The 24697-nt window shown below is 44.4% G+C and overlaps 1 protein-coding gene across 2 annotated transcripts in view; it reads left to right on the top strand.

Annotated features, from left to right (window-relative positions):
• HSF2BP (heat shock transcription factor 2 binding protein) overlaps positions 1–24697 on the top strand; it is an 81640-nt gene that overhangs the window by 36263 nt on the left and 20680 nt on the right. For both annotated transcript variants that reach the window (XM_024559931.3, XM_045194827.2), the window contains one exon: positions 4069–4172. In XM_024559931.3, the coding sequence (XP_024415699.2) occupies positions 4069–4172 (104 nt within the window). The remainder of the gene's footprint in view (positions 1–4068; positions 4173–24697) is intronic.

Here is a 24697-nt window from a genome sequence, read left to right as displayed (position 1 = left end):
GGACTTCCTGGCTTCTCTCTGGGAGAACCTGTTCTGCCCCAGCCTGGTACATCCAGGTGAGGGAAGCGTCCTTTTATACTTGTGGTACTTTTGGAGCATTTTAGGTTCTCCAGGACCTTTATTTCAGCCTCACTTTCAGTCCTTTTCTGATCAATATCAGAGGTCTCTCAAATCCTCAAGACTGCAGAGCCTGGGACCTTGTTCTTTTGGAGCCTGTTGATCCACTTACAACGAATCTTCCAGTGAGGCTCGTGGTAGGCAGCAGGGTTTGCCTGCCTTTTCTGTCGTTGGTGGGGGGGGTGGGGTTGATTCCCAGTTCCTTGGCACTTTGCAAATGGCATTTGTGTTCAGTGTCTCTATACTAGAAGAGTCCATCGAATGGCCTGTCTCTTCTGACCTGTCATTTGGACATTTGACATTTTTATTTACAAAATACTTTTGGTTGGAATAGAAGCATTTGCATGAGAAACTCATTCTGGATTTGTTTTTTGCAAAGTCTTGTGTGACCTTGGAGACATCTCTGGCCTTCAGTGAGATTCAGCCCAGCAATGGCATGGGGTCTCGTGTGGCACCATGGTCATCGCAGTCACATTCGTTCTCTCTTAACTTCTTAAGGAGGGCTGATTTTGCCCAAATATGAAATTTAGAAGATATTTGTCAGCTTGTGAGTCATTTTTAACACCTTAAAATTAAATGCCGTTACTGGAGACTTTCAACTGGACACATTTTCTGGAACTTGCCCCACATTCCAGCTGTCTCCCAGAGGTTAACATTGCCTTTACGATCTAGAGAAGACTGGCCTATGTTACTTTTATCCTCTAAAGTGGGGTTGGCAAACCCCTAGATGGAGGACATTCTAGTCTCTGGGGGCCAGAGAACCTCTGTTGTGATGACTCAGTCCTGCTCTTGTGGTGTGCAAGCAGCAGAGGCAGTGCACCTAGTTGTAAGGAATTCTAGCTGTCTCTGTCAGTCGTCTACAATGGGAACTTTCCGCCCTGGCTGGGGTGCTCAGGGGCTTGAGTGCCGGCCTGCGAACCAAAAGGTCAGTGGTTTGATTCCCGGTCAGGGCACATGCCTGGGTTGTGGGCCAGGTCCCCCGTTGGGGGGTGTGTGAGAGGCAACCGAATTGATGTCTTTCTCCCTCTCTCTCTCCCTCCCCCTTTCCCTTAAAAAAAAAAACACCTTAAAGTAGAAACTTTTGTCTCTTCTTGGGATATTGGAGTAGAGACCTCAGAGAGTTCTAGTGAAGGGGCTGAATTTTCCTCAAGAATGTGACATTTGACTAATAACTCATTAAATAGGTTACTAGTGCATAGATCCCAGATATATGTAAAAATTGTCAGGAAATTATGAAGGATTGCAATTTTGGCTCATGTGGAGGCCCGTGGGGACTGAGGATCATAATGAGAACTGGGCGCTGCTTCCGAGGTGCTGGTTGTGGTGTCTGCGTGAACTCTAGCTCTGCCCAGACGTCGCAGATGCCCACGGGAGCACTAGGAAAGGAGAGCTTGTCTCTGCGTGTTTGCCCCGCTGCCGCTTTCAGCCTCGGGGAGTCACTCACTCTCCGTGTTTACACTGAGTACTCACTGAGTCCGGCAGTGCCAGCCCATGCGGCTATACAGAAGAGCAAGCTGTGGGGCTGGCTTTTAACAAATTAAGTTTAGTGGGGAAACAGAAAATGAGAAAACTTGTTCCCCACCATGTACGTATGAGCACCCCGTCATTTATTTAGCCGTTCCCTTTTCAGTGGACTCTTGCCGTTGCTGATTTTCCTTTTACCGAAGGCATCGTTCTGTCTCTGCGTGGCACTGGGACTGTCCCGTCTTTATTTAAAATGTTGATATGTTGCTAATTGTGGAGACTTCTTTTGCAGTACTTTTGATTTAAAAAAAAATTGTATTGCAATATATTTTACAATCTTGGTTACTGAACATTTTGACACCCCTTAAATTTGCACCCCAAACAAATGCCTACTCTGCTCACCCCATGTATCCTTGCTAGTTAAATGTTTGATGTTTGCTGAACATTGCAGAAGATACGTCGTGGACTCTGGACTCTTTCGTATTTTCCTGAAGAGAATTGATGTTTGTCCTTCCAGGTATCAGCTTTACCTGACTCAACTCTGGCTCCCTTGTGGTGGCCAGCAGCCAAACCCCGCGGCTCATTGCTGGGGGCGCCAGCCGTCCTCTCCACTGGGCTCCTGCTGTCGTCCTTGAGCTGGCACAGTTCGGAGCTGGCAAGGGCCTGGATCAATTGTGTGTTCTGTGCTTCCCTTGTTCTGGGATCAGCCTTGTGGGGCTTCCTCCTTCCTAGCTTTGCTCTTTGCTGCCATTTCTTTAGCTCTGTGTTCTGTGCAGTGTTTCTCCTTTACCATGTGTCAGTTGCCCTTGAGTTTCACAGTCTGATTATTACAGTTTTCATTTTTGTAAGTTTTACTAGGTTCTCTTTTGAAGTGCCTGGTCATTTATAGTACTCAGTATATCCTTGATCATGCTTTTAATTTCTTCTTGAATTATTTATGCTTATTAAGTATACTCATTTTTCTATTCTGCAATTGATACTTCTAATATATGACTTTTTAAAAAGAATTCTGGCTCTTATTCTTTCTTTGTGCTGTTACTTATAATTTCTTGTTCTTCATGCGTTTCATGATTTTTATTAAGAGCTCATATTTCTTAGTACTGTATTTGTGGGAATTCTTTGAAGACCAGGTTGAGGGTCCTTTAAGAGAATGTTTGTTAACTTTGGCCAGGCAGCCGAAGGAGCTCCTATCCCTGGTCTCTTTGTGTTAAAATTATTGGCTTGTGGATTTTCAGGACATACAAAAAGCATGGACTTTGCCAAGCTTGAAAGTTAACTTTTTCCTGGCTTTCTGCAGGGCCTGTCATCTGACTCTGTCTTGTGCTGGCCTGAGTCTGTCCGCCTGCCAGACGCTGCTAATACTTAGGCTCTGTGCTTCTGAAATCTGTCATCTTCGGTGATTACCTCCCTGAATTTGTGTTTTCTCTTAGTACTTGGTCAGAGATGTCTCCCTTCATTTCTTGCCAGCTCATCCATTCTTTTAAGGGTTTGTGAAATATTTGTGTGGCCTTTTTCATTGCTTTGCAGTGTGAAGTTTTGGGATCTCTATTTTGCGGTATTGTCAGAACCAGTCCCTATAAGTTTTCCAATTTCCATTAAACTCTGTATTACCAGTTGTGGTCAGTTCCCAAGACTGCTTATAAAGTCCTATTTAACTGTGCTATTTTTTTGTTTGTTTGTTTTTTATTTTATTTTTATTTATTATTATTTTAAAATCTTCACCCAAGGACATGCAATGAGAGAGAGAGAGAGAGACAAAGGAAGGACAGATGAAACATTGATGTGAGAGAAACATTGATTGGTTGCCTCCCATATGCGAAACATCATTGGCTTGCCTCCCGTACACATCCTGAGTGGGGATCAAACCCATAACGCAGCTATGGCCCTGACCAGAAATCAAATCCTCAACCTTTTGCTGTAACAATGCTCTAACCAACAGAGCCACCCGGCCATGGCTGCGTATTGTTTGGTTGGTTGGTAGGAATGATTTGGTTGTGGTTCTCTTCGTCCCGCAGGCTGTGGACTAAATAGGCTTGTATGGCCTGACCTGGCTGTCCTGATGTCATGGGTAATGTTCATTGACTGAAAAGTTAGGACTAAATTTAAACAGCTAAATTGACCTCTCAGAGTTCAGTGTACTTATGAATTTAGGGTTAGCTGTGTGTAAATGCAGGATTGGTAACAAAAGAGATGATCCGTAAAGGTGGTTTGTGAGGTTTCCTCTCTGCATTTGTGTCTCTTGATGCTGTGAGCCTGAAAGAGGTAATGTTATTGCCATTACTGCTAAAGTTTCCCATTTTCCTGTAGACTCACAAAGGCAAATATTATTTTTACATACCTTCTGATTACTCTTCCTGTCATCCAGATTTTAGACTTGGATGTAAGGAACCCATAAATACACTCAGGTCTTATTAGCCAGGCGCTGGATTTAGGGTGCAGTGCAGTGTGGAGGGGCCAGTACTTCACCACCTTCTCTTTGCATTGCAGGTTAATGCTGATGTCCCTGTACAACGTGAGCATCAATTTGAAAGGCTTGAAGTACATCAGCGAGAGCCCAGGATTCATCCCTTTGCTGTGGTGGCTTCTGAGTGGTAAGGAGAGTTACCTGCACGTCTCTCCATACAGCTTACATACCTGACCTCTGGCTGAGGGAGGCTGTCACATATTAGAAATTAGGGCCAACTGTCCCATCATGTTACCATTTCTTCAAAGAAGAATTTCACATGATAGAAACTCGGGTATGCCAGGCTATTTCTAGTTCTGTTTCTGAAATACTGCTTTCAGTCTAGATACAATTTTATGACAAAGAAAAATTATGAAACAGCTGATAGATGTCATTAACCTGTCTTTTCCTATGAGAATAGTCCAGCACTACAGGTATAGTCTGTGGCTCTGAATACCAGGTAAAGGAGAAGTCCCAGAGTTAAGGAATGTGGGGAGAAGGAAATCTGAACAAAACTATGACTCTCAAGTTTTACATACGTCCCTATACTATAATATATATAATTATACATAATGTATACGTGTTCTTTCTGTTTTCTTTGAAATAAAAGCTATCCCTACTGTCTCTTTTTGCTCTTCTCCTTCACAACTAATTAACCTCCTTTTTTGTACCAATCTGTACATCATAATGTTTTTTAATCCTCACCTGAGGATATGTTTATTGATTTGAGAGAGCGAGAGAGAGAGAAACACCAACGTGAGGGAGAAACGTTAATTGGTTACCTCCTTTACACACCCCAGCCGGGGATCAAACCCCCAGTGTAGGGATGTGCCTTGACTGGGAATTGAACCCATGACCATTTGGTATGTGGGATGATGCTCCAACCAGCTGAGCAACCTGGCCAGGGCTGTTTATTATAATTTTTAACAATATGTGTTTAGTAGGTACATATTTCACTCAAGTGTGCAAAATAATTGACTGTTTTTTTTTTTAATTAGATAAACTTTCATGTTTGAGCTTCAGTTCCACTTGGTGGCAAATGTTCATTTTTTGTTACAGGTATTTTCAGGTATAATTGATGTGCAATGAACTATATGTAGTTAAGGCAGACAACCGATAGGTTTTCACATACATAGTGCCTGTAAAATCATCACCACAGTCCAGATAGTGAGCATACCTGCCGCCCCCAAAGGTACCGTGTGCTCCCACCTCCCAACCACCCGCCCTCTCCGCGCTCCCAACTGATTTCCATTTTCTACAGTGTCACATAAGTAGATTCATACATTTTGTATTCTTTTATGCTCAGGAGAATTATTTCGACATCTGTTCATGCTAAGTAGTATTGTGTTTCGCGGCTATACCACAATTGGTTATTTATTTATTCAGCTGCCGATAGGCATTTAGGTTGTCTCCAGGTTTTGACTGTTATAAATAAAGCTGCCGTGAACACTTTATGTAAGTCTTTGCGTGGACATATGCTTTCATTTCTCTTGGGTAGATACCTAGGAGTGGAATGTCTAGGTCATGTGGTAGGTGTATGTTTTCATGAAGCTGTCAAATAGTTTTCCAAAGTGGCTGTGCCATTTTATTCTCCCCCAAGCAGTGTGTTAGCTTTCTGGCCTTTGCATATCCTCATCAGTCTGTGGTATGGTTATTCTTTTCAATTTTAGACATCCAATAGGGCTATATCAGTACCTCACTGTGGTCTTAATTTGCATTTTTAATAAGACTAATGAAGTGCCACAGAGATGGGGCCTTAGTTCTGGGGGACTTCTCAGCTGTACTTGCTTCAAAGTCCAGCTTGGCCTGGCCTCTGAGACAGGTGTCCTGAGACCATAGGCCCCTCTGATTCAGCCAGCTTGCAGGCAGTGATCCTCAGTGCCTTCTGCAAATTGTTTACTTTCTCATAAAAAGAGGGCCTTAGGCTAAATGTTCTCTAGGGTCCTTTCTAGCTCTCCTACTCTAGAAATATTCCTGGGCTGAGTGAAAATTGTTGAGAGTTTCATTGTAATTTGTGCAGCTCCCTAGGGAGCAAGCAACCCCAAGGGTGGCTGTTCCTCACACTCACCACATCGGGTACTCTTTGACGAGATGGGCTTTTCCTGCTTAAACCTTGGTCATGTACAGTAGGGGTGGTGCAGCTTTTTGCCACTGGGACATCAGGCTTTCCTGTCCATGAAGTCAATACTGTTCTTTTTTTTAAAACATGGTGAGCATAGCTCTAACCTTCACAAATATTAAAGGTGCCCTTACTTGATATCTTTAGAGCTGTTATCGCAGTCAAACAAAAACAAGGTCTGTCGAGCCTAGGGTTGTTTGACCCCTGAATAGTGTATGGAATTAGCTTAACTTAAAAATTGAAATTTGTTATAGAAATTGGTGTGTATTTTAGGAAGGTGAATATGTATTATGCTATAGAATAGGAAAATGGGAGCAAAAATAGTTCCCTGACAAATAATGTGTGCTTTTTTTGTTCTGGTAGTGTGATTGCTTTCAGAATTCTAGTTTATAATAGTAGTTTAGGACTAGGAGAGAATTTGAAAACTGGCTTATTCTGGACAAATAAGATTGTCTTCTAATTTAAGAAGATCTAGGAAAAATGATCTTACTACTTCTCTCAGTGATCAGCTCCTACTTTGATCACTTCCTCCGTCAGGAAATTCGGTGCACTTTAAAGAATACGGACTTTGCATTTGTTAGACCCAGACTGGTGGTGTAGCCCTCCCGCTGAGAACCTCCTCACCTGTTAGGGCCCCCCTTTTCTAATCTGTGTGTGAGTGGGTACTTCTGCCTCAGGGGTCTTCATGTTTACTAAAAGGCAGTAGTGCTGGGGCCAGCACCTAATACTCACCTCGTAGGGGTTAAATTGGTGTTAGTTTCCCTTTTTTATTTTTAATCTGAGTCTTTCATGCCAAAATGAAAACTCATTTTCTTTTATTTCATTTGACCTAAAGGTGGCAAATTGCTTTCAAGCATCTGGACTTCTCTGCTATTAGTCATTTCTGACTAAATAATCTCATTTCTTTTAACCTTTGCTGGATATCATTTTCCCTCCCTTTATTCAACTATGTGGCTGGCCTTTTCCCAGGCGTTCTCCAGATTCTTCACATTCCTTTTAAGCCACAGGACTGGCAGAGAACTCTAGCAGATAGCTAATGAGAACAGAGTGTGTTGGGATGATGACCACACGTTGTGTAACTGTTAATGCAAACTAGTGTTATGAGGACTCTTTTGACAGTAGTGCCGCATTTCCTACCCAGGTTTACGTGTTGCCTAGGCCTTTGCAGACCATCTCACGTTTATTTGGTTTGTCTAAGTCATATGAAACATTGGTTAGTTCTGGCAAATTTGTATCTCTAGCCCAGACTTCTCCCCTGACCTGCAGACTCTCACATCGGACTGTTTGCTTGACATCTCCGTGTGGACGTCCAATAGACCTTTAAACTCAATGAGTTTAGACTAAATTCCTAATCTTCCCCTACACTAAACTCTACCGGTGGCCTTCCCAACCTCAGTTGACAGCAACTCTACTTTTTTCTAATTTCTCAGGCCATTTAGAACCTTGGAGTAATTCTTGTCTTTATTTTTTCTCCCAGACCCACATCCGATCTGTCGGAAAATCCTGACAGCTCTATTTTACGTTACATCCAAAATCTGACCACCACTGACCACTGCCACCCGGTTTTGAGTCATCCATTATCTCTTTTTCAGAGAGCTTCAGTGCCTCCTACAGCTGTCCCCACAGTCCACCTTGTAGGCCAGGAACTGGGAGCCAAGGCTGTGAAGGGATATTTCCCAGACCAACTCTCCTCACTAAAAACAGCCAACATGTGTTAGTGGACTCTAGGGGTCCATTTGCCTGTGCACATCAAAGCCCAATAACACGGAACAGTAGTTTGCAGCAAAGAAACTAGAGATTTATTTAAGGAAGTGGCACTAAACCTAGAGGGGCAGGTGAACTAGTATTCTGAAACCTGGCTCCTGGAAGTGGAGCAGCCAAAGAGCTTATATGGGTGACCCACAGACTTGAACAATGGTGGGTGGGGTTGCCTGAGGGAGTGGGGTTGCTGGGTGAAGGGGGCAAAGGAAGAAAAATCAGGACAGCTATAATAGCATAATCAGTAGAATATAATTTAAAAAATAAAATACTGATCTTATCTCCTGCAAGATCATTTATTACTTTAATGCTAAAAATAAAAAACAAAACCTGGCTTCCTGCGGGCCTGCTTGCGGGACAGATTATATGTGGGAAAGTTATCAATCGTGGTGATTGAGGGAGTTGGGAGTAGGTGACCATCGATATCAGGTCCTGATGTCAACAGTGGGTCATTCTCATTTCATGAGAATGTGATCAGTAGGGTGATTCTGCTTTCAAGGGCCTGGGGCTGAAAACACAACTGAGGTCAAGATATGTTATCTTTAGTTTGAGGAAACTTTGTTTCTGTGGTCAACAGGCCTGAGACTTTGTTCTTAAAGCAGTTTGATGCTGACCAGAATCTGACGTCCTGAGGGCTTAATGATTAAGGAAGGGAGTGGACACACGGAAAGGAGAAGGGTCATGCTGGGTGACAGCTAAAGAAATGTTCCACTGAGCTAGAAAAAAAGTAGTTGTACCCTGGTCCCAAAAGCAGAGTGAAAGTGGGATGCCAGAGAAGTTAACAAAAGATGCCCTGCTTTGAGGGCATTTGTCAGACTTGACCTTCAGTTTCCATGGCCTCAGGGGGTGGGGACAGGAAGCAAAGCCCATATTCCATCCCAGCTGGTAGCCTGCCCGGGGGGAGGGCGGCTGTTGCGCCTCTCAAAGGTATTTACCAACAGCACAAAGGTAAATGGGAGGTGCTTCTCCAACCCTTGGGGACTGCAGGGAAATTGCCTTTTTTGACCCTTTGGCATTGAGCACAGTGTGGAGGGAAAAAAATCTCTGAGAATCAGTCATCATGGGCTGGTTTTCCTGCAGCTTTGAAGACTTAATTTAAACGAACTGGGTGGTCCCCATTTAGAGAACAGTGCAAATTTTTTCTGGAGGATTCTCTGACTTCAACCAAGTTCTTAGAGAATTTTTGCAGGTAAGATTTCACAAACTTGAGTTCACATATTTAAAATCACAAAGAGCATGGGAAACATCATTAGTGAAATAACAGCTTTCCAATCTCAGGCATTCATCATCAGAAAAATCATAAGATCCATATAAAATAAGGACATTTAACATGCTTAAAGAAGTAAAAGAAGGGATAGATAAACAAATATGAAAGTCTCAGTAAGGAAAAGAGTGATTTGTAAAACAGTTACCCAATTTGCCCTCCTGGATGCATAGAACTCTCCAACTATGTGTGCTTCCAGCACACATGGAACATTTACAAAAGTGACTTTTCTGGGCTATAAAGAGTCTCAACAAATTTCAGACTATCAGAGTCATATGGAACATCTTCAACCACAACGCCGTAAACCTGGAAATTGATAGTAAAAAGAGAATTGGTAAAATCGCACTTGTCCAAATGAATGCGTGAGTAGCAGAAATCATAATAGCAATCAGACATTTTGAACAAAGTAATAAAAATATTCCATATAAAGTGGTGAGATGTATTTAAATCAATATTTAGTAGAAAGTTTATTAGTTTGAATGTGTATATTAAAAAAGAAGAAAGCAGAAAACTGAGATAAACACCTACTATAAGAACTGTTTTTTTTTTTTTTTTGCATGAATAATTTTAAGCTTTATTTACCATTAAATAATGCTGGCTTCTTTATGTCTGTGTTTTGGAATGTAGGAGCTGTAAGGATGTGAGGTTATACATTAAGCAATTACGATTTGTCAACACATTTAGGGGCACAAATAAACTGGGAATTGAAGTGAAACTCAGTTGGGATTATTGGAAAAACCCGTTCAGGACTGAACTGAGGTCCTTGGTTGCTGTCAGCAACCTCCTTGACTACAGCCTTTATTAATCAGGAGAGATAGCAACAGGATAGACTATGTCATTGGCATGTGCCAATCTGGATGGTGGATCTCGGGGCAGACTGGAGGCTGGAAACCTGGCAGGTGGCTGCAGCTCTCATTCAGGATCCAGCATAGAACAGCAGGCTGGAAAGTCTAGAGGCAGAATGGTTATTTTCCCTCCTAAGTCCTCTTTTTCCAGACCGCCTCCTAGATGCTTTCCTCAAGTAGGGTACTATAAGAACTTTTTTAAAAAAGTGAAACAACCCGAATGAAGTATAAGGAAGAAAATAATAAAGAAAAAATTATAAACAGATTTCACTGAGCAAGTTTAGCAGCAGATCTGAGCTGGCAGTAGGAAGATTCGACAAACTTAAAGCTAGATAGGGGTTATCCAGTCTCAGTAACGGAAGCAAAGAATGAAGAGAAATGATCACAGCTCCGAGACCTGTGGGGCATTATCCATTATCAAGCACATCCAGGTATGCATAGTAAGAGTCCCTAAAGGAAATAGAGAGGAGCAGAAAAATATTTGAAGAAATAACACCAAAGTTAGAAGGTAAAATTTCTAACTTTGATGGAAAACAGTCTATACATTCAAGAAATATAGTGTATTCCCAGTAGGGTAAACCCAAAGAGATCTGTGTCTAGATACATTATAGTTAAACTGTTAAAACTTAAGACAAAGAGAACATCTTGAAATCAGCAAAAGAAAAGCATGTATTAGGAAACCACAATAAGACTATCAGCCTGCTGCTTGTCGGAAACAGTGGTCATAAAGCAGAGGGATGTTTTCAAAGTTCTGAAAGAGACTGCCTGCCAAAAATTCTGTATCCAGCTACACTTTTCTTCAAAAATGAAGGCATACTCCTTTATCAAGAAGTATTGATATCCATTATCAAGGAAAATATACTCCTTGATAAACAAAGGCAGAGACATTATTGCTAGCAGACCTCCTTTTCAAGAAAGGAAGTTCTTAAAGCTAGAGTAAAATCACACCAGAGGAAAATTCCCATCCAGAGATGCTGGTAGAGGCCACCTTGCCGTGTGTGTGGCCCGCAGGTGGGCTGGTGTTTCCCAAGCACTCTGCTGAAACTGCTGTTTGAAAGACTGCTAGTGAGAATGAAAGATCTTATCCCATTTCTCGGTATTTATCCAAAATAATTGAAAACGTTATCTTGAAGAGATATTCTCATCCCCACGATCACTGTACCATTATCCACAATAGCCAAGATAAGGAAGCAACCTAAATGTCCACTGATGTTGTTCATCCACATGATGGAACATTATTCAGCCTTAGGAAAGGACATTCTGACACCTGCGGCAGCAGAGATGAACCTGAGGACATCATGTTCTCAGCGAAATAAGCCAGACACACACACACACACACACAAACATACTCTATGGTTCTCCTTATAGGCAGGATCTAAAGTGATCAAACTCCAACAAAGAAGGGCGGTTGCCTGCAGCCGGGGGCAGGGGAAACGAGGAATTGCTGTTCCGTGGGTACGTGGGTACAGCCTTTCAGTCGTGCAAGGTGAAAGTGTTCTAGAGAGCTGTTGTACAGCAGTGTGCACATGCTCACTAATACTGTGCTGTACATTAAGAGGCTAAATTTGAGGGTTTTTTTTTTTTTACCCTAATTAAAAAAGAGCAAAAAATCTTGTGGTGTTCTGTCCTCCTTTGACACCTTGCACCTAGATGACCAAATCAGCTTCTTAGCTGACTGTTCTCCCCGCTCCCTGTGCTCACTCACGTCTCCTCACGTTCTCAGTCAAGAACACAAGCTCTTAGAAGTCTCAGCCTGAGACTCTTGTCTGACTCCCAGCCTCCATCCTCAGACTTCCTACACTCTGCCCTCTCCTTACTCCCAAACCAGTGCTGAGCGAGCTTACTTGTGAACCTGACAGCCCTATGGTCAGATCTGCATTCTGCTCTGTCATAGCTGTAGGACTTTTAGCAAGATACTGACCCTCTCTCATGCCCTCTGCCCTCATCTGTAGAGTGGGGATTATGGAAGTCATTATGTCAGGCGCCCTGCATGGGCCTGGTGGGTGTATGGCAGCCACTGTATTAATGGGCATTGCCTCTCCTGGTCTTCTCTTTCTCAGATACTCTGCACAGCTCCCCATATCTTTTCCCCCTTCCCCTCTGCCCCCATCTCAACAGCTGTGAATACCGCTATCATTCTGAACCTCTTTCCTATTCCTGCCTACGTTTGAAGGCTTAGCTCAGGTCAAGACATGGCTTGGGACTCATTCTTAAAAAGGCGACAAAGCAGAGCACTGACTGGGGACACTGAGAACAGCAGCCCAGCTGAGGCCAGCTTGCCTGGGGCCGGGGGCAGAGGCCTGAGCAGAGGAGGAAGGTCTCTTGGGAGCTCTGAATTCAAGAGGCAGGTCCCTCTCCCTCCTGAAGTTTCCTAGCTTGTGACGCTGTGTGAGTCCCTTGAATTCTGTGATACTGGGCTTGCCACCCACAGAATAAAAATAGATACTGTTTTTGTTTGCCTCAAAGGGAGGCCATGAGCACTGAGTAGAACAGTAAATGGAAGTGATTTAGAAATTTTCTTTAGAAAGGGGAAAATAGTTACTTGAGAAGAAGAGAGTCCAACAGTGTCAAAACTCAAAGATCAAGAAAACAGAAATGGAGAAAAGGCTTTGACAACAGAGAATTATCAGTGATGTTTGAGAAGACTTCCCACAGAGTACAGAATTAAGAATAAGGGAGGTTTTAGGAGGGAATGGGGCAGAAGAAGCAGTAGTGAGGGTAATGTTGGGGGGGGTGGGGGGGTTCATGAAAGAGTTTTGTGTGTTTGTATTTAAGACTAATCAGATTCTAATTTTCAGGTTTTTTATTTCAAATAGAAAAGAAATAATTAAAAATAAGAATTAATATACCTAACTTCAAAATACACTATGACCTGAACATGATTAGGAGTCATTTTCTCTTCTGGTTCAGCTTTAAATGGTGACTTCTTTTCTGACATAAAAGTAACTTACTAAAATGTGATATTTGCTTTATTTTCGGTGGTTTGTTTTAATATAGGCCACTAATAATAGAATAATTATTATAATAATTCTTTCTCTACAAATTATGCATTATTCTTTTAAAAAGAATAGTATTTTTCATTAACTCACTGCTGAAAGATCCAGGGCTTAGGATTATGGTTCTTTATAAGGTTGTTAAACCTCAGCTAATGAAATTTCCCATGTGATTTGTCAGCCTTCCAGCTGTGAACACATTCTACTGATGGCATTAGTTATGGAACAGCTTAGAAGCCATTTTTATTCAGAAGTCAATAGAATCCATTTAGAAGATCAAAAGTGGGGAGGTAGCATTTATTAAATATTTGTTGCTATATTTCTTGGATACAAGTAGGACATTTTAAGTGATAAAATTGTAGAGAAAAGCTTTCATGCCCCTTTCATGTTCAGAAGAGGTCCTGGCAGGAACTGAAAGGTGCACAGCCAGAGCAATTTGTGTTCCTTCCTGCAACACCCTCCCAGCCAGGGTGTCCCTACAAAGAGACTTAGGCACGGCAGAGACGTTGCCAGGATACCAGGTGGCCACTGTGACTTCAACCTAGGAGCATGCAGCACTCAGGGACCCTCCCCCACCCCCCACCATCGTCCCATTTGATCCGGGAAGGGGCCCATTAGAGTTCTACTTACTTAGGTGCAATGTACAGAATTCTTCGGAGTCATCTGTTGTGGTTGTAGCCAATTGTAGCAGTCTAAGATTACTCTCCCTATTTTGCATGACATAAAGCTATGCACTAGACAGTGCAGAGGATAATACATTCCTGAGCCAGTTGCAGCTTGGATTAGGAACCACGCTGCTTTCCCTCCATGAGTTACTTGCTTGTGTCTGGCTCTACTGGACCCTGTAGATGGCCCTTTTGTCTCTTCCTTGTGTCGCTCCTTTCAGGGCTTCACTCTCCCTTTCATGGCCTGTACGACTTTGGGAAAGAGATCCTAGACTCCATTGGCTTTTGTGAAGGAGAGAGAGAGAGCGAGAACACACACATACACTCCCCCCCCCCGCCCCGTAGTTGTCCTTGGGTGCCCATCTCTAGAGGTTGTAATCTAATTGATCGGGAGTGGGGCCCAGGCACCAGGGTTGTCACACCTCTTCAGGTGACTCTCATGTGTAAGACAACTGAGGCAATCATGGCAGTCCTTCATTGTGCCAGTCACTGGTTTCGGCATCAAGGCTTATGCCAGTCAATGCGTGGCATCCTTCTGCCCACAGTCACTGGTCTGGAGGTAGGTATATGAGCTAAGTAGGTCCACCCAAACTCCAAGGATGGCGGAGAGCTTCTCCCTCATTGGATGTGAACAAGGAAGCGGGTAGCCCAGAGTCCTGGTTGCACCTCACCGTGAGCGAGTCAGCTTCACAGGTGGTAATGTGGAAGAGACCACAATCTGTGCTGACACAGTCGAGCCGCTGAATGCAGCCCTGTTTCTGAACTTGAAATGAGTAATAAATGTCATTACTGTTTAAGCCACTTTGACCTGGAGTTTTATACTTTTAGTTGAAGTATTCTGAGTCACTGTTTCTGTAGTAAATATAATAAAATCTCCTAAATTAGTTGCTTGATGAAGGGATATAAAGAGGGTACAATAATTGGAGGTAACATTTGCATTTGCTTGAAAACTATCCTGCCAGCATCAACTTACCTGATTTGCTCTTCTTTTTCTTAAGTATATTTTATTGATTATGCTATCACAGTTGTCCCAATTTTTTTCCCCTTTGCCCCTCTCCTCCTGGTACCCCCCTTCCCTCCAGCAGTCTCCCCCTTAGTTCATGTCCATGGGTCATGCATATAAGCTCTTTGGCTTCTCCATTTCCTATACTACTCTTAACATCCTCCTGTCTATTTTGTACCTACCATTTATACTTCTTAATCCCTGTACCTTTTCCCCCATTGTCCCCATTACCCCTCCCTACAATCTCCATTTCTGTGATTCTGTTCCTGTTCTGCTTGTTTACTTAGTTTATTTTGGTTTTTGTCTTTTTAGATTGTTGTTGGTGTTTGTTGTCATTTCAATGTTCATAGTTTTTATCTTTTTCTTAGATAAGTCCCTTTAACATTTCATATAAATAGGACTTGGTGATGATGGACTCCTTTAACTTGACTTCTCTGGGAAGCACTTTATCTGTCCTTCCATTCTCAATGATAGCTTTGCTGGATACAGTAATCTTGGATATAGGTCCTTGCTTTCATGACTTGGAATACTTCTTTCCAGCCCCTTCTTGCCTGCAAGGTTTCTTTTGAGAAATCAGCTGACAGTCTTACGGGAAGTCTTATGTAGGTAACTGTCTCATTTCCTATTGCTGCTTTAAGATTCTCTCTTTATCTTTAACCCTTGGCATTTTAATTATGATGTATCTTGGTGTTGCCTCTTTGGGTCCAACTTGTTTGGGACTTTTCTGTGCTTCCTGGTCTTGTATATTTATTTCTTTGCCAAATTAGAGAAATTTTCTTTCCTTTTATTTTCAAGTAAGTTTTTGGTTTCTTGCTTTCCTCTTCTCCTTCTGGTATCTCTATGATTTGGATGTTGGCATGTTCCAAGATGTCCCAGAGTCTTCTGAAGTCCAGTGGTTTTTTTTGAATTCTTATTTCTTCATTCTTTATTGGTTGACTATTTATTTCTTCTTTATGTTCCAAGTCAATGATTTGAATCCTGGCTTCCTTCCCTTCACTGTTGGTTCCCTGTGGGTTTTTCTTTATTTCACTTAGTGTAGCCTTCATTTCTTCCCATATGTGTTTGCCATACTCAAGGAGATCTCAAAGCATCCTTATCAGCAGAGTTTTGAACTCTGCATCTGATAGGTTGGCTGTCTCTGTTTCATTTAGTTCTTTTTCTGGAGTTTGATCTGTTCTTTCATTTGGGCCATATTTCTTTGTCTCCTGAATTTGGCAACCTCCCTGTATTTGTTTCTGTGTATCAGGTAGAGCTGCTTTGACTCTGTCTTGGCACACCTGTTATATTGTAAGGGGCGGAGCCTTAGTTATTCGCCAGGGTGGGGCAACCCACTTCACTGCTCTGTGGTGCTGTATGTAGGGGAGTGGTCTAAGAGGGAACAATGCCACTTGCTTGGTTCTCACCCATTTCCAGTCACTTCTCCCATTTCCCGTATGTGACTGGCACCCTTTGAGCTGCTGCCCTGGTGCTGAATTCCAGAGTGGGTGGGTTTGCGTACGTTCTAGGGCAGTGCAGCTCCTTTAAACAGATCCTCCTAAGAGACTGGCAGTTTCTTCCGCCACCCCAACCCCCACTTGTTTTCACAGCCAGAAGTTATAAGGCTTTATTTTCCAAGTGGTGGAACCCTAGGCTGAGCAGTCTGGCCTGGGGCTGGGATGGCTCACTCCCCAGGTGTCCCTCCTGGTTTTTATCCACCACAGGTGACTATGGGACCACCCGTTCTGCGGGCTGCCCTGGCTGCTGCCTCACCACTGCCACCACACCATGTCCTCTCCACTCCGGCTCTCCATCTCCACCTCTCCTACTTGTCTGGATGAATATGGCTTCTTTAAATCCTTGGTTGTTGGACTTCCATACAGTTTGATTTTCTGGCAGTTCTGGTTGTATTTTGTTTTGAGATTAGTTGTAATCCTCCGTGTGGTTGTGCGAGGAGGTGAAGTGTGTGTACCTATGCCTCCATCTTGACCGGAAGTCTTGATTCGCTCTTCTTGACAAAACATGAAGTTACAAAATGCAAAATGAAAGCTAACCAGAACCCTCTGCCTGTCTGTGGTTGAGACGTGGAGGTGGCCGAGGAGAGGTGCAAATCCTGCTTGTTAGTTGTTGGCCTTGAGCAAGTTTGCCATCTTGCTCCCACTCTTCATCTGTGAGATGGTGTCAGTGACATCTGCTGCAAGAATTCACTTAGCCCATCGAACCAGAGCCCCCAGCACAGTGCCAGGGCCCGGGGCTAGGTGAACCCCGTGAAATTGCCAGTGTTTGTCTGCTTTAGACCAATAGAGATGACAACTTCACATGGTTTAGCTGAACAATTTCTCTAATAATGGTAGCTGTTAATATCAATAACAAGTGAAAACTGGATACTGAAGATATAATCAGGATAATTAAAAGCATTATTTTGTCTTCAAATAATGTTCAGTGAAAGTTTTTTTAAACAGAGTTAGCCACTTTTCACTTAGTTTGCATGATTTAAAACCTCAGCCAAACATAATTACACGTATAATTTTTAAGATTGCATGCAGAGTGCTTAATTCTTAGGAGCGCAGATAATAACTATGTCATTCTTCGAAAGGTTTCCCATCACTGAGTCAAGGCTTTCCTCCATGAGGTGTGCCAGTAGAAGGTTGCCTTCAACATTACATTTTGTGGAATAGACATCACTGGCTCATTTGCAGCTTGGATTAGGAACTACACTGCCTGTCTTCCATGACTTATTTGCTCATGTCTATCTATTTTGGACACTGTGAATGGTCCCTTTGTCTCTTCCTTGTGTCTAATTATTTAGGGCTTCACTCTCCCTTCCATGGGCCATATGACTTCAGGAAAGAGATCCTAGACTCCATTGCTCCCAAGGTGAACATCCAATCTGTGGATTTTCTGGATGTCTTCAGAGGAGTAAGCAATGTGTAGCAACTGACTAATAAGAGGTTGGCAGATTGTTATTTTGTCCAATTTAAGTGCTAAATAGAATCGTTGGTCGGTCGAAAGGGCACGGTGGAGTGACTGATGATTCAGACGGAAGGCTTGATGGTGGCAGTCTGCTAAGAGGCCTGCTGGGCCCGTGGTCTGGGCCTCCTCTCTTTTAGGGCCCTGGAAGGATCTGGATCGTGGAAGGCTGCCTCAGGTCATGTGTGCTTGCAGAAACCGAGACTTACAGAGCAAGAGGCTAATGGAGTAGTTGACCTGGGGTGGCCATTGCTGGTGCTGAGGGTGCTGTTACCCCCATCCAGAGCACCTTCTTCCTGTGTCACACAGCTGCCCCCAAAGCATGGGTAGGATGTGCAGAGTGTGGAGACGGATGGGCCCAGGAACCTGGAGAGTCACCCCAGTCCCTTAGCACAGAGCTTGGCTCCGGTGACGGGCCCATGCTCTATGCAGTCTGTCCTCAGCAGCCTCCCCAGCACTGCCTCCATGTGACCTTATGCCACGCTCGAGCCTGGCCAGCGTCTCTGTTTTCACATGATCTGCCCCACCAGGATACCCACCATTGGTCACACTGTCTGTGCCCTGTGAGGGCAGCCACCGAGTCCTCTTTGAGGCTTGTCTGTTCCATCGGCATTTATCAGATGAATGTGTGGCCTAGCCTCTGGAGATTGCAACAGGGTCCACAACGCTACTCCTATTTTCAGTTAGGTTCCTAGTTCACACATTCTAAGTATGGGGTTTTTCCATTGCGTTCAGAGAAGGTGGTGGTATTGACAAGTTCCTGGGGGAACCTTGTGTCCCCTGGACTGCACACTCTCCCGGGCCACTGTACACAGGGCTCACCCTCCCAGCACATGCTGAAATGGGCCGCGTTTGTCCCATCTGTCGCACCGGGAGTCACAGTGCTAGAAAGTGGGGGAGCAGGGGCCAGACCCTGCCTTGCTTACCTGCACAGGGATGTGGCAGGCAACGCCTGGTGGACGTGTTCACTCTCACATTCACTCACGCGTGGATTCACTCAGTTATGCCCTAATGTTCGTGAGCACCTACTGGTTGCTGAGCCACCACTATTGGTGTAAGGTGGGGATGGCCGAGCTTCCCCATGTTCTCTCCTTTGGGATGTAGGAAGGTAAAGTAGGGCTGGTGACATACAGAGTTACTCCTGTGAAGGGCGACAGCTGAGCCAGATGTCATTCGAGAGTCTGAGAGAGAAAGATGAGCAAAACCCAGAGACTGAGGCCTGGGGAAGGCCGTTAGGTCTCATGTCCAGATGCCCCTGATTTCTTGGGAAAATCAGAATCAGTTGAGCTGTGGAGACAGGAACTGGGCTTAAGAAGGGCTAGGGCTGGAGGAGTGGAGGGAGGGATGGAGATGGGGGAGAAGCGAGGGGGTAGTTGGTAAGGAGAGGATGCCTGTGAGTTTTAAGGCGGAGGAGCTTACGCAGCATCAGCGAGCACCAGAGGCTGTGGGCAGATCTCCTGGGTCCTCTAGGGTCTGCAGTTGTGTCTGGGGGACCTCTTAGGGATCCCTGGGTAATTTGCAATGAAGAGAATGCTTCTGCATCTTTATGTTTTGAAAATACGTGAATCATAACATTATTTATGACTAACACAGTATGTAACATAATGCAGTATATAAAATGTTTCTAGCCCAGACTGGTTAGCCCAGTTGGCTGGGCTTCATCCTGCAAAATGAAAGGTCACCAGTTCGATTCCCAGTCAGGGACATGCAGGTTTGGTCCCTGGTTGGGGCGCGTGTGAGAGGTAACCGCTTGACACCTCTCTCACACGTCGATGTTCCTCTCCCTCTCTTTCTCCCTCCCTTCTCCTCTCTCTAAGAACAAATAAATAAAGTCTTTTAAAGGAAAAAAAAGTTTCTAACTTGTGGAGAATTGTGATACCATTCATTTATTTGACTTTGTGACGTCATCTCACTCTTCAGTACGTTGTGTGGCACATGTTCCTATTCAAGTTGACGCATTTAATTTCCAAAGAGTGTAGTTGGAGATTTTCCAGATAACTTTCTGATATCTGGCTAATTTAATTCTACTGTGGTCAGAGAACACACTATGTATGATTCCATTGCTTTTAAACTTGCTGAGACTTGTTTTATTGCCCAGAATGTGGGCCGTCGCAAATGCTCCACACGCACGTGAGAAGAATGTGCATCTGCTGTTACGGGTGGTGTGTTCTGTAAACGTACTTTCGAGTCGGCTGACGATGTGTCCTGACTGATGTTCTGTCTACCTGCCCTGTCAGTTTGCAAGAGGGATAGCAGAATCTTTGACCGTCACTGTGGGTTTGTTTATTTTTCCCTTCAGTTTTGTCAGTTTTCACCGTATTTGTTTGGAAGCTGTGTTATTAAGTGCATACACATCTAGGATTGTTCTGTCCTCTTAATGAGTCGATTCCCTTGTCATTACAAAATGTCCTTCCTTATTCCTGGTAATTACCCTTCCTCTGAATTCTGCTTTGCCTGAGGTCAGGATAGCCACTGTGGCTTTCTTTTGATGAGTTTTAATGCATCTGTGTATCAAATTTTAAATATGTCTTCATTCTGTTACCTTGTCTATGTCTTTATGCTTAAATGTAGCTTTTGTGTAAACAATATATCATTATGGGGCCTTGTATTTTCAAAATTAATCTGACAATCTCTACTTTTTAATTGTATTTAAATCATTTACAGTTAACATGATTATTGCGTGTGTTTAAATGTCATCTTGCCATTTGTTTTCTACTTGTTCTACTCTTTGTTCTTTTCCCCCTTCAATGTCTGCTTTCTTTTGGATTAATTTAATATTATTTTGTGATTCTGTTTTATCTCCATCATTGGCTAACTAGCTATATTGTTTTGTTTTGTTTTTTAATTTTCTTTTAGTGGTTACTCTGGGGTATGAAATATGCGTGTTTAACTCATTCCAGTCCACTTTCGAAACGCAGTGCACCGCTCCTGTAGTGGGAGAAACGCACAGCCTTGGTGCCTTTTTCCTCTCCCACCCTTTCCTTGTCGTGCGTGTATGCACCGTTCCTGCGGCTCTGCATTCTCGTGCAGGCCCCAGCCTCCCCGCGCCCTTGTCCTTCTGCCGCAGGGCTGCCTGAGTGGCAGGTGTCTCGGTCCTACGGCGTGTCCCCTTGCCGTTCTTTCTGGAGGCTGCTTTTGCTGGGCGCTGGATTTGCGGTTGGCAGGGTTTTGTCTTACTACTGTGAAGGTGTTGCTCCACCATCCTCTCGCCGACGTGGTTTCTGACAAGGACTCTTTTGCCATTTGTGTCTTCGTTCCTCCCTATCTAACGTGTTTTTCCTCTTGTAGCTTTTAAGAGTTTCCCTTTATCACACTGGCTCTCGGCTTTTGGAGTATGATGTGCCTTGGCGTAGTTTTATCTTCTTGGATCCGTAGAAGGACAAGTTTACTTTAAATTTGGTTATTTTCAGCCGTTACTTTTTCAAGATTTGTTTACATTCTCTCCCCTCTTCTTCTAGGACTCCAGTGACATGCTTGATACTCCCCTGCAGGTCACCGGTGCTTTTTGGTTTGTTTGTTTTTAATTTCAGTCTTTTTCCGTCTTTATGTGAGGGCGAATGTCCGGTGAAGAACGTACACATAATGTGTGGAAATTTGGTACTTCTGTGGTTTACTTGGAGGTCAGCCATTCTCCCCGCAGACAGCGCTGAGGGACAGGCCGCGTGTGCTCATCGCCCTCCCCACACCCCTCCCCCCAGCGTGTCAGCGCAGTCAGTAAGAACGCGCTTGCTGGCACAGACTCTCCCATCTAAAGTTTACTGCCCACAGACTGACCTTTCTGGAAACCCAAACCCATAGGTAATTCTTGGAAAGATCCTTCAGGTAAGATGCCTAAATTCCGTCAGGCTGCAGGTGTGTGATGCTCCTCATGGCTGAAGGAGGCATGACGGCCAGAGCCCTAGGGTTGGTGGAGTGCCAGCTCTCCCTGGCACCAGCTTCCACCTGCCACCCAGGGTCCTCTGGGAGACTCTCTGGGATGGGTGAACTTCCAGTCTGCTAAAGAGGAAGGCGAGCCTCAGCGACCAGAAACACTGTACTTGGTCCAGGCCAGTCCACCAAAAATACCGTGTTTGCTCTTTGTACCCGGGTCCCCACCTGAGCTTGTGCGTTTTTTCCTGGGCCATGCTGAATTTATAAATTAAACCTGCGTTTAACTTGAAATGGAAGAGTTACATGTTACCTCCATTTAACAAATGATACACTGTCCTGAGGAGTCTGTATTTGCCGGTGGGATTTCTGTTACGGGTACTGACATCTGCTTATTTTAATGTATTTTGACATGTGTTGAAGTGGGACTAATTTGGTTGTGATTCAGGCTCTGCATATATATCAGAGCTGACCCATCTGCCACACGAGTGTATTTTAGAAAAGGAGCAAATTCCTCGTTGGGATAAGTAACACCTTTTCCACTTCCCTCTGTGTGTGATCTGTTGTCTAAAGTGTCGTGTTGAAAAGTTGAGAAGTGATTTTGGAAGGAGGCAAGTGAGGAATCTGTTGCTAGAGTGTAATTCAGAAACAGATGAGCTAATGCAAGCCGCCAAGATGAGGGGGTTTTGATTTGTAATGGCTGAAGTAATAGCATCTCTTTGGATTTTGGAAAGAAAAAATTAGAAACATAAAATAGACTACTCTGCAAAGTTTTACTAGTCCATCTCACAGTCATCTGGTGGTGAGATGCATTATGTTCCCAGACCTTCTGAGTCCAACATGAAAGCATTCTCTGGGAGCCTTTCCAGACATCCTGTCCCCAAACCTGATCACTCCTCTTCCAGAGCCCTGTGGTGAGTGTGACAGACAGACTCATGTTTGCACTTTCTGATTTGTTGCTTGTTAATGTCCTGGAACTATTTTATTATTAAAAAAATCCCTAACTAGGTAAGAGACTGGAGACTAGGTATTTTATTTCTTCTGTTTCCCACTATGTACGCTGCAGGGGCTTGATCTCCCTTCCACAGCTGAGGGCTCCACCTACCCTTGTGGCAGTAGTGGGTTCTACCTGCCCTGCCCCCAGCGGTGTGGGACTGTACCTGACTCCATGGCGGCTGGAGCCAGGGGCAGCATGTACTGTGGCTTGGAGTGCACTTGGGCAGATCGTTTATTGCAAGTATTCATTGAGCTCTGAGTCCTGTCCCAGGAACTAGAGGTTCAGAAGTGAACGGGACAAGAGTTCTTCCCTGTGGACCTTACATTCAGGTGAAGAGACTTGACAATGAACAGGTAGAATGGCGTGTGTCATAGAAATCAGATAGGGATGGAGTGGCATGAGGGCTCAGGAGCGACCGCTCTTCAGGGTCTGCTCTGTAGGTGTTTGAGTGGAGAACTACATGAGGGGAGGGACAAGCATGCAGAGATCTGTGAACAGAGCATCATGGGCCAAGGACGGGCAGTGAGAGGGCCCAGCAGCAGCCATGGGCAGTGAGAATGTGGGAGTGGGGCTGGAGAGGATACAGGCAGTGGCAGAAGAGGAGGCAGAGCCTGGATGCCTTAGGGCTGGTGCACAGCCGAGAAGGCTCAGGAGAGCACCCTGAGCAGGGCAGTCTCATGTACTGTTTCCTAAGCTCATTCTGACTGCTGTGGGTGGGGAGTCTGAGAGCAGTCAGAGGCTAGGAGGGCTGGTGAGAAGACTGTGGCAGCCTGACCAGGGTGGTAGCAGTGACAATGATGGAGGTACACTTCGAGGGAGAGGCAGGTGAGGGAGGAAGGTCCAGGGTGTCACTTTGGTTTGGGGCTGGGTCTCTGGGTCAGTGGTGGTGCTGTTGGGAGTGCTGGGGGCAATGAGTCTGGGAATGGGGTTTAGTGTGGTGCGTGTGAAGTCTGAGACCCTACTTCACATTCAGAGGGAGGAGTGGAGATCGTGCACTCTGAGAGAGGACAGGGTGCTGTGTCTGACTCGACAGAGCTTTTGCCCTGGTGTCAGCCTGCGGCAACAAGAGCACTGTAGGGACGGCTCATAGAAGGGTGACAAGACTCAGCCGGGATTAAGCAGGACCCACAAAAGGATTTGCTCACTGTTACTGTACTGCAGTGCTGCTAAATTTGGTCAAACTGCAGTTTTCACAGGTGGGCTCCTGTGGCAGAATAAAACATCATGAGTCTGATCTGTCTTCAGGCTTACGGCTCAGCAACTATCTCCTTAGGGACACATCGGTTTTGGTTGGTTTGTGAGCATGGATTTTGTTCTTATTATAATGGGATTATTTTCCTTGATCCAGTGAATTTTTCCTCCTCCATCGGAGAGAAGTGATTGTAGAGAAATCCTTTGTCTTGTTTCTCTCAGGAGTATCATGCCTTTTCATGTATGCAGTAGGGGTGGTGGGTTACAGTAATACCCTGAGAGAAAAAATAGAGACCATTGTAGGGACAGGAACAATTGCCACCTGGGAGATGATGCCATGATGGCTAAAGAGATTCATAACAAATGTGATGCCGTGGTGGCTAAAAAGATTCATAGCGAATGTGACCAAGTAAGAGATTTTCTAAATACTTAGTTGTCACTGGGAACAAGTAGTGTATACGACATGATTTGGGTTACTTAGATTTGAATTGAGGACACTCCAGTGATTTTAGAGATATTTGTACATTATGGTTTAATGTTCAAAGCACCTATTTCTTTAACATAAAGAAAAAAAGGCCTGCAGGGAACAAAGGGAAAACAAGTAAATGTCCTATTTCTTGGCTGGATGAGCTGTTGCAGTGATGTGTAGCTTATTTGGAAGACATGTTGGGCATTGCCTATTTCTAGAATTTGTCCAAGGTCAGACTTGAGTCTAATAGACAGTCAGCTGGGACCGACACCCCCCAGGAGCAGAGGTTCCCGCTGCAGGATATGAACAGCAGCCCTCCTGCCTGCCTGGGAAACCAGGTGCACACTGCACACAGTGGGGCTCCCTGCGATGCAGGTGCAGCATCAGACGGTCTGCAGAGACGTGAGCATGAGGAGTGTGCGCAGCACTGGATCTGGGTCCGTGAGGGTTACTGCCTTGTAGCCTGTGTTACAGGACTTGAAATCTGCAGAGAAGGTGTAGTCAGGGTTCGCCAGAGAACTAGAACCAGTAGGATCTGTCTCTGTGTCCATCCATC

This window comes from Desmodus rotundus, chromosome 2 (genome assembly GCF_022682495.2).
Source record: "Desmodus rotundus isolate HL8 chromosome 2, HLdesRot8A.1, whole genome shotgun sequence".
Taxonomy (NCBI): Eukaryota; Metazoa; Chordata; class Mammalia; order Chiroptera; family Phyllostomidae; genus Desmodus; species Desmodus rotundus.
The sequence above is the reverse complement of the archived record's forward strand: the minus strand, read 5'-3'. Positions and strand labels throughout refer to the sequence as shown.